General features: G+C 41.4%; 1 protein-coding gene across 5 annotated transcripts in view; it reads left to right on the top strand.

Annotated features, from left to right (window-relative positions):
* The window catches only part of TBC1D8B (TBC1 domain family member 8B), a 56800-nt gene that overhangs the window by 23005 nt on the left and 23278 nt on the right, over positions 1-10517 (top strand). For all 5 annotated transcript variants that reach the window (XM_032769431.2, XM_032769432.2, XM_032769434.2 and 2 more), the window contains exons 6-8: positions 1129-1336; positions 4481-4648; positions 8426-8575. In XM_032769431.2, the coding sequence (XP_032625322.1) occupies positions 1129-1336; positions 4481-4648; positions 8426-8575 (526 nt within the window). The remainder of the gene's footprint in view (positions 1-1128; positions 1337-4480; positions 4649-8425; positions 8576-10517) is intronic.

The raw sequence follows: 10517 nt of genomic DNA on the forward strand, positions 1-10517 counted from the left end.
TGCTGATGAAAGAATGGAAAGGAGATGGAAGGGCAACAAACAGGTTTTTCAGCATATGTTAATTGGATAACAAATGCATGGGCCAGATGCCATTGGCAATGAGTGATGTAAGCAACCATGTGTTGGAGACTCGTGACTGGTTTTCTTACTATTGAATTGTTTTGGGTAACATGAAAGGTCAGATCTAAAATATCCATTGGGTTTAAGTCTGTCTCCTGGGTCAGTGCAGGCTTGGTCCCTGTAGCATATTTGGCAGTATTTTCTCAAGTCTAGTTTCAAGTACTGTGGCTTCCACAGCTTTCAGTGGAGGGAATTCCAGAAGTCCAATACATTTCAGCAGGGTCTTCAGCAGGAGTGGGGCTGAAGTCCTGAGCCCCAGCTTCCGGCAGGTGTGCTCAGGCTCTCAAACTTCTGGAGATTGTTGTATGCAGCTTGGAGGGCCAGTAAGTTTGGCCACCCCTGCCAGATATTACACTTGTTTTATATTATAGTTACTAGCTGATTGACGTTCAGGTTTGGTAGCAGTGCTGGAGATGGATGTTGCTCTCCTGCCAAAACATAGTTTTTTCACTGCATTTATGTATGAATAAAATCTTCTCTTTCTGAAGCATTATCCTGTGGCAGATGTTTCTTATACATGCACTCACAGAGGCTGTCTTTCCTGCTAATCAATTCTTCATCAAGTCAAAACTAGTTTTAGGTTTAATTGGTTTATTTCAGTGGGTTGAAAAGCAGATCCGATTGGGCTATTAGAAAGTGGTAACTTTTTACCTAATTTAGGCCTCCATACAACAGTCCATCCCCTTTCAGCAAAACTCTTAATCATGTGCTTAACCTTAAGAAAGTTCTTAAATCCGATTGATTTAAATGGAACTTCAGCATGTGTTTTAAGTATATGCTTAAATACTTTGCTAAAATAGGGTGTAAGCACAGTCATCTCCCTTGGGAATTGATTGTGTTAAGAACCTCACTTAGTGCCTTCCAGGACTGAGCCTGTAATATATTTGAAAACATGGGATATAAAGTTTTAATATAGTCCCCTCCCAACACAGTTCAGTTTTAATAAATATAAAGTGATATTAAAATAACTTTGATTTTCCTTCCCCTCCTCCCCTTTTTATCCATTAGAGGCCTGGAGAACCGAGCCCACAGTGAGCAGTTCAGTGCATTCTTCAGGCTGCCCAAAGAAGAGACCCTGCAGGAAGTGCATGAATGCTTCTTATGGGTACCTTTCTCCCACTTCAACACATTGGGAAAAATGTGCATTTCAGAGAACTACATCTGCTTTGCTAGCCAGGATGGCAGTCTCTGCAGCATAATCATTCCCGTAAGAGAGGTATTGCAAATTGCAGTCAGAGCCACTTACACTGAAAGTTTTATAATTTGTATAGATTAAAGTAATTAGCAATTTACTTTTCTTTTAGCCAAGTTTCTCATTAGAAAATTGAATCTGTTTTTATTCAATTTATATGATGTCATGTTTTCTTGGTGCCAGCTGTATTAAGCTAAAAATCCCACTGCATACAGAACTCCTTTCACTTTTCAGCTCAAAGACAACTTTCAAGTCCCTCTCTTTTTTTTATCCTCTGTTTTTCTAGGTGAACAGGGGATCTTTTAATGTCTCATCTTGCACAAGTCTCACAACTTGTACTTAAACTGGGAATTGCTCTTTGTAGCCCGAGACTTCTGGTCAAAAGCAAAGAATTGGAGGGAGTGAATATTTTGGAGTGATTGGTTGTGGACCCTTTGGAGTCTTTTGCCTGTAGGTCACCAGCTTAAATCTGACTGCTGTGGACAGTGATTAATCAGCGCCATTTGTTCAGAGGCTTATGTGAAATGAGTTTGATAGTGTCTAGTCCTTAGTGGACAAATGTCAGTTCACCATTACAATTGGCATCCTTAACAGACAGACTAAGGATCATAAGGTAAAGACTGTGGGCTTGTCTACACTGGCAGTTTACAGCACTGCAACTTATTCGCTTGAGGTGTGCAAAAACACCCCCCTGAGTGCAGCAAGTTTCAGCGCTGGAAAGTGCCAGTGTAGACAGTGCACCAGCGCTGGTAGCTACACCTCTTGAGGAGGTGGTTTTTTTAGAGCGTTGTGAGAGTGCTGTGCCGTGCCCACACAAGGCATGTTAAAGTGCTGCCGTGGCAGCACTTCAGTGTTACCAGTGTAGACTAGCCCTGTGTTACAGTCTAGCTTTGAATGATCTAGGGCAGAGATGAAATACATTTGTGGATCAGTGCGTGGGAAGATTCCCCTATCCTTTCCCGTACGGCATATATTCTGCGGACTGAGCGTATATCAGTCTCCTTAATGTTGTCAGCCTCTGGCTAGTCCCAGATATATTCTTGAAATATATACACTGGAAATTACCAAGACATTGATTAGTACTTTTGTATTCTCTTCATGCATGCTATACATGCTTGCAGCTTACTAGACATGCTGGGACAGGTCTTCATATGGTGTGAATTGTCATAGATACACTGAAGTCAATGGAGCTATGTTTACACCAGCTGAAAATCTGCCCCACTATGTGCTATTAGAGCGAATTCCTTATTCAGTTGAACTGAATGTTTGAAAGCATTAAAAGCCATAATATACATAGGTCCAAATTAATTTCTTGTGTAACTTAGCAAAGAGTCCTGTGGCATCTTATAGACTAAGAGACGTTTTGGAGCATGAGCTTTCGTGGGTGAATACCCACTTCGCCGGAAGCACCCACGGATGAAGTGGGTATTCACCCACGAAAGCTCATGCTTCAAAACGTCTGTTAGTCTATAAGGTGCCACAAGACTCTTAGTCTGGATCTGTAAAAGCAGCAAACACAGTTACCCCTCTGATACTTGTGTAACTTAGTTGACCTTCAGTGGGCATATAACAGGAATATATTTGGCACATTCTACTTAGATATTGCAGTTCATGTGATTTTTCTGTTGGCAGTCTTGCAAACGGGCTATTGCAAACTGTAATAACAAAGCATAACAGATTGAGTTAAAGGAGCTGACTTCTTAATTCCAAGTTCTCTCTCCGGAGTTGTTAGGCCCTTACAGAGTTGTTTCATGTCAGCTGGTTTTCATCCTTTGCCTCTGGTGGTCAAGAAGGAGCAGCAACAGGAGTGAGTCTAGCAATTCACAGTCATGTTACAAATTTAGGATTTCCTGAAAAGCACTACATTGTAAAATGTATTTAATACTATAAATCATAACTTCCCATCATCACAATTAAGTTCAGCTTCAGCTGTCATTTCCTGTGATAGATGTGTCTAGGAGGGTATTCTCAGTGGAGGATCCTTCCCGTGAATTCTGCTTCTTGTGATTATTTGCAGGAGCCAGAGTCTGGCTTCTTTCAGAAAACTCTGTAAGATGCACCAGGTTCAGCAGGCACTTGAGGCCATATTTTGGAAAGTGTTTAGCACCAATATGTTGATTTTTCTAAAAAATCTGTCCCATAATGAAGTTTGGGTTTTACGGAGATAACATTATCTTGTGCCAGAATAGCAACAGCCCATTTTGTGCAATGATAGTTTAAATTGTCTGTCTGCGTTATTAATTCTGCTTATACAATGGTCCACTGTGCTCCACGCTGCTCACAGGTTTCTGTCTGTGCATGCTGTCAGGTTATCAGGCTAACTGCACTGTTGTCCCTTCTTGGGTTCTCACTGAGTGTACCCCCACACCAGGACCTGGGTTATAGTCCCCTGGATATCAACTGTGACTCTTTCAGAAGGTCCAACTAAGAGGAGTTTCGCTTTGGGAGCCTCTGATAGCAGCTAATGAAAGTGACTCAAACAGTTTCTCCAAACAAAGAATTTATTTATTTTTTTTTCACCCAAAGATACAAAGCTCGTAGAGCCGAGGTATAAACAAAGAGTCATACATGCATATTTTCTTATCTAAGCTTAAGCTCTCTATCCCTGGGTCCAACTTATTCCCCATCTCTAAGTCAGGAAAAACTTCTTGCCTGCTTGCAACTGGCTCCTTCTGTCTCTGAGTAAGTCTTCCTAGCCTGTCAGCTTTTTCACTGACAATACCCTGGGGAGCCTACCTTCCTTTTCTGCAGCCTAGCCTCTATATAGGGCTTTAGTGTCTACCCTTTGATCTTAGGCTCAGCCCTAGCTTGGATGGTGCCAGCTAGGTAGCTTCTTCCCCTACTGATGTTCCAGCCATTGTTATCTTAACTCCTATAAGGTTGTATACCTAAGGCTGCCTTATCTGTGTCTTTGTTTTTATCTTTCCTGCTCTGTTTAAAACAGTCTCTCTTTACAGCCTGCTTCAGTTCAACTCTATGCATTCAGACAGGCATCTGTACAAAACTGAATGGTGAATCCAAGTCACACTTAATATTCATAAGGATAATGCAGATAGTTTCCAGTATGTCACACACGCACTCTCGATAGAATTACTTTTTTTGCAAGCCAAGCTGACAAAATTGGGTAGGAAGATGAGATTACTAATTCATGTGTCCTTGCCTCTTCAGGTCATAGCTGTGGAGAAGGCTGATCCAGCTAACAAAGGAGTCAGCATTAGTATCAGAGGAAAAAGAGCTTTTCGTTTCACTGAGGTTAAGGATTTTGAACACCTGGTAGCAAAGCTCAGAATCAGAAGTGGAACAACTTCAAGTCCACATCACACTGCAAGTACGGAGGTAACAGCACAGCTAACTCTAATTCTTTATTAACTATTTATGGAAAGGGTGCTGAAGTGAGCACTTTGTCCATTCTTGCAAGGAAGCTGACTATTGTGTTATTTAAAGTAGTCCTATATGTCACCAATTAAAAGACACAGATTTAAATGAGACATACATGGGCCTGAATCAAAATCCCAGATTGGAGTGTCTCCAAACTTCAAAGGATTTGAAATCTGAATTTTGCAAACACACCACATACTGAGATCTGAAAAGGTGGATCAGCTGAAGTGTTTCTTTGGGACACTCACTGCTTCAGCTAGCAGGAATTCTGGGAGGCTCTGAGAAAGGGCACTGCATAGCAATGAGGCAATCTGATGTTGAGCAAGACATCATTCCGTGCCTCATCTACTAAAGGGTTTGTGCTGAATGCATAACAAAGGGGAAGTTACAAGCGTGTGTCATAGCTTATTAGCCCAAAGCAAAAGAGTGACTGAAAACCTATCGTTCAGACTGCTATAGTGCTTCAAGGAAGTAATGCTTGGCATACATCAAAACTGAACAAAAGTATGAGCTGGGTTCTTCTCTGGGCACACAGACTGTTCACACATACTAACAAATGTGCTTTCACTGGTGACTTTGCATTCATAGGGGAAGGGGAGGAGGAAAGAGAATTTTTCCACCTGGGAACATTTTCTGGTTTGGGATCAGACTTGTTAAGATTGGTGAGCAATAAATAAATAAACCTGATAGACTTCTGTTTCTGAGTCCAACAGGACCGAGCTGTGTTATATGTAGTTAAAAAACAGAAATCCTATCACAGGGAATTTGAAGTATTCCTTCCCAGTCCTATCATAGCTGCTGTTTCAGATGACCAAATGGAACAGTAAGGATGGTACTGTGTTTAGGAGATTAGCCTGCAACTCGAGATCACACATTTAATTTCCTAGGGTATGGCTACACTTGAAATTTCAAATCGCTGCCACAGCAGCACTTTGAAGTGTGAGTGTGGTCGGAGCGCCAGTGCTGGGAGAGAGCTCTCCCAGCGCTGCATGTAAACCACATCCTCTACGGGTGTAGCGTGCAGCGCTGATTACACCGAGGCTTTACAGCGCTGTATCTTGCAGCGCTCAGGGGGGTGTTTTTTCACACCCTTGAGCGCGAAAGTTGCAGCGCTGTAAAGTGCCAGTGTAGCCAAGCCCCTATTCTTCCACTTGCACAAGTCACTTAGGGCTTGTCTACACTGCTGCGCGGGGTCGATCTGAGATACGTAACTTCAGCTACGTGAATAGCATAGCTGAAGTCGACATACTTAGATCTACTTACTGCGGTAAGTCGACAGCTGATGCTCTCCCGTCAACTCCGCTTGCGCGTCTCATTCTGATGGAGTACCAGAGTCGATGGGAGAGCGCTCAGCAGTCGATCTGTCGTGTCTAGATTAGACACGATAAATCGACCCCCCCCCCACTGGATTGATTGCTGGCGGACAGTGTAGACAAGCCCTTAGTGTCTGTGTCTCAGTTCCCTATCTGTAAAATGGGGATAACAGCACTTCCTTATTTTCTGGGTAGTTGTGAGGATAAATACATTAAACATTATGAGGTGCTCAGATATTACAGTGAAAGGGACCATAGAAATACCTAAGATACATTTCCTTCAATGCAAACAGTCAGACTTTTTGGTTAAAATTAAAAATTTTTAAACCCCCTTCATAATCTCTCCCATGAAAAACCAAAAAACACCACCTGGTGTAAAATCAACAGTGTAAAGTCAGTGGAGTTGCGCAGACTTAACCAGTAAAAGCAGCGAAGAGTCCTGTGGCACCTTATATCGTGCATCCGACGAAGTGGGTATTCACCCAAGAAAGCTCATGCTCCAATAAGTCTGTTAGTCTATAAGGTGCCACAGGACTCTCTGATGCTTTTACAGATCCAGACTAACATGGCTACCCCTCTGAAACTTGACCAGCTGGCTCGTAATGTTTACAGGATGATTGTGAGGCTGCTATTAGATGTGAACAGATCTGTGCAATAGTATTGTGTATGGGGCTTTTCAGTTTTAAAATGTGTCCCTCAGAACAGATATGTGGAACTTGCAATTTTTAATAGTGTTTCTGCATACTTTCCCTGTAGGCTTCTGCATTTAGGGCTTTGCTCTCATTGAGATTGATGGGACTTTTTTCTCTGACTTTCAGTAAGCTAACTCGTAACATCCCTTCATCAGTAATCTTCTGCTTTATCTGACCCCAAATACAGAACATGGTCTGCTAGGCTTTAACTTGCCATATCCTAGTTTTGGAGTGACATGATTTTCCGTAGGACAGTCCTACCTTGGTCTAACTGAATGTGTGTTGGAGAGGAATACAAATGAAAAATACTGGTAATTCTGCTTGCTCTATCACTGAGAATAGAGTCTCAAATGTAGATCCTGGCAAAGCTTTATACTTTTACCGTTTAGAGACAACACATTTACTCCTGTGAGTCCTCCTACTGACGAGTACGCTTATGTGAGCATGGCGGATTTGGTACTTCAGCTGTTGAGGAGATTATGTACCAATTTTCATTTCCAACACACTTTTGGACATCAAGGATGGTCCCCTTCCCTTTCCAGTGGGGCATGCTGCCAGATATTCCCCTGGACACAGGGTTGTGAGCCAGAGTTGAACAGATAGTTGCTGTTATCGCAGTGGTTGCCTATAACTTTTGTTCTAAACCGAATATTCTGATAGTATTGCAGCTGGGTGGAGTTAATAGTTCCTAATAGTCCAGATGGGCCTCCCACTCTGCTGCACCCAGCTCTAGTAGTTTATAACATTGCTAGTAGAGGAACAGAATCGGTCGGAATAACTTGTGAAATAATATCCATGAGCTTACGAAGCGCATATCCTGGGTCAGCACAGAAAAACTGTGTCATGAAAGGCTCATCCTCAAGGTTCCATTCTTGAGGGTTAGAAGTAACAAGGGGGGAAAAAAGGGTTTAACTTGAACAGAAATGCTCCCTAGCTAGGGGTGCAGCACAGTTCTGTGACATTTGGGTGCTGAGCTCTGCCTTCTCAAAAGCATTCACCTTTGGAGTGGCCACACACACCCAGTTGCATGCCTTTGTCTATATTACTTGACTAATAATCAGTTTAAGTCTATTTTCCTTCTTAATTGTGCTTTTAGGGTGGAAAAGATAATTGGCTCGGTATGCATGCAGAAGGGAACATGTTGAACGGCAAAGCTGCTGAACTCAGTACATTTTGGCATTTTACCTTGTTTTGATTATAGGTTTTGAAGTGGAATATTTCTCACCCACTAGGCTCCAGACCTTGCTTCTGAAATCCTGTTTGTATCCTGTGGTAGGAGAGCATACGGTGCATTTAACTGCCAGTACAGTACTTGGCAGTTTCCGTCCAGCTCCCATTTAAATCAATTGGAGTCTTTCTTTTCATTTCAGTGGAGTTGGATCAGGCCCTCATCTTTTTTGCAGCTCTCATTTTCATTAATGTTAATGTATGACTAAATATTTTGGTGTGGCAATAAAGAAAGGTGTTTTTTTTCAAGTGCTGCCGCTTAAATTTAAATAGGAAGCTCTACAGATCAGGACCACTTCATGTCTTATTTGCTCTGTAAGATTCCAGGCAGATTTGTTAATGCTGTTTAAAGTTTAAATAATAACAACAATGCATCTGATAACTATTGTAATTTTGAAAGGTGCATAACAAGTGGTGCTTGAAGATGAAACGTCAACTGTTATCAGTGCAGTTTCTTGCAGGACTTTTTAAGCACCTCTAACAGCTGTTAATGCATTCTGCAGGTTGCCACTACTTCTGACTCTGACAATCTGGTGGATTATTATGAAGGACAGTTAATGGCAGGTCAGAAAGGCAGCAGCAAGACTGTTAGCACAGAAGCTCTAATGACCGTATTCCACCCTCAGGATGCTGATAATCTTGACTCTAAAATGGTAAGAAAGAAAACAACTTTCCACAACCTTCTGAATCTAACGAAAAAGGATTCAAGTAAAATTGAAACTTATTCCAGAGAAAGCAGCTGATTTCTTTCATGGCTTTGGCAATTTTATCTTCTCTGCCTACTCTGTATTTTACTCTACATTTCCACAGGGGCCTTATACATTGCTGTATTCAATTTTCTGCTCATCTTGTTTAATAATGATATGCCTTATCTTCCCACAGCAAACTTCTTTCTGCTCCTCCACCCCCTCAGGGAGGAACTGTCTGTTATGTGACAGCGAGCAAGTACTTAATTTCACATTCATTTGAACTGTCAAGACTTAAAACCAGTAGAAATGGTTTGAGAATAAGCAAAATTGTGATCCAAACATCAGCTCCATTTGCTTACCTCTTTTCAGTCTCCTGACTTCTTGGTAACAACATTATGATTTGGAGAAAATGTTTCTCACAGCCCAGAGCATATCATTTTGTTAAAGGTGAAACAAAGTGGGTTTGTGGGAAATCTACTTCTTTTTATTGTTAACTTCTTTTAAAAAAAATCATCTTGCTTTTCACATAAAAAGTCCAGTTCTTGGAAACAGTGGAGCTCTGTGAATGACTTGTGAACCAGCGAATTATGACATTGCAGGAGATTAGGCTAAAACTTTAACAATTGAGAGGGGAAGGGGTTTTTAGTCACTGTTTGAAACTGTTTTTTGTATTTTCACGTATGAAGCCGGAATGTCTAATATAGGGAGAAAGGATGTCTTTGTTAAAGATGCAACATCCCTGCTTCCTCAGTTAGGGCTGATTTGAATGCCCATTGAACCCAGTGGAAGTTCTTCCATTGGCTTCAGTGGCTATCGGATCAGGCCTTTACTCGGGGAGAGACCTTACAAACCGGGGAAGACCACACATGGCATTTCTGATATTTAAAAGGGAAAAAAAAACTTTTTGTCTGGGGGATATGAGAACCCAAACTCTTCAGTTTCCATTTCTTTTCCCTTTTGCAGATCATTTTTAAGTGCTTTAAAAGTGCTTTAAAATTCTCAGTGCTGCTTATACAAAATGCAGCGGCAGTGCGAACACTTCCCCCCGACCGTGGAAAGAGCTCATGTAGTGGGTTACCTACTCATTAATCTCTCTCCCCCTAAGATTGCAGAGTTCGTAATTGAGTTCATTTGTGGTGTATATGTCTTGTGCTTTTCAAAAGGCCCTATCCAGCACTCGTTACTTACTCCATCGCTTCGATTCTGCCTGAGTAAGGAACTGAAACTGCCACTCCTGCTCACGCAAGTAGGCTTTACTCATGTGATACTGAGGTTCAGCTGGATTTCAGGAGAAATATATCCTTGTGTTTTGACAGAAAGTAGCCAATGTATGAAATTGTTCTCCAGTTGCATGGCAGAGAAATATTTTAATCCAATCTGTACTGTATATGGAGCTAAAGATTTTCAGCCATCAGTTCAGCTACTCAAACTAACCCAGACTTCCACCTGCTTTATATTTTCTTGTTATTAATTAATCTTTAGTACTGTTTATTTGGAACTGTTCTATAGAACAGTTCAATACTGAAGAACACTGTTTATAAATAAATAAACCTCAGGACAGGAAAGATCAAGAAAGCACAACATGATAAAGATGTTGGTGCCTCAGTTGTACCTCTGGCATGCTTTCCAGCTCCATTCCCAACGATGAGGTGAATAGGACACCCATTGCATCAAGCTATGACTGCCCAACCAGGGGGTGTGTTCCATACTCTTGTGACACTTTTATTTACAAAAATACTAAACAGAATGATTTATATCTAGAAGGATTATTTTAAAATGAAAAATACCTTTGATATAATTTATCATGTTTCTTAATTAGCCCTGCTATTTAATCCTTTGGATTCTGATCCTCTGCCACACATTTCTGCTGTTCTTGTCCATCAGTTTCTGTTGAAATCAACAAAGT

This window comes from Chelonoidis abingdonii, chromosome 8, assembly GCF_003597395.2.
Source record: "Chelonoidis abingdonii isolate Lonesome George chromosome 8, CheloAbing_2.0, whole genome shotgun sequence".
In the NCBI taxonomy this organism is placed as follows: Eukaryota; Metazoa; Chordata; order Testudines; family Testudinidae; genus Chelonoidis; species Chelonoidis abingdonii.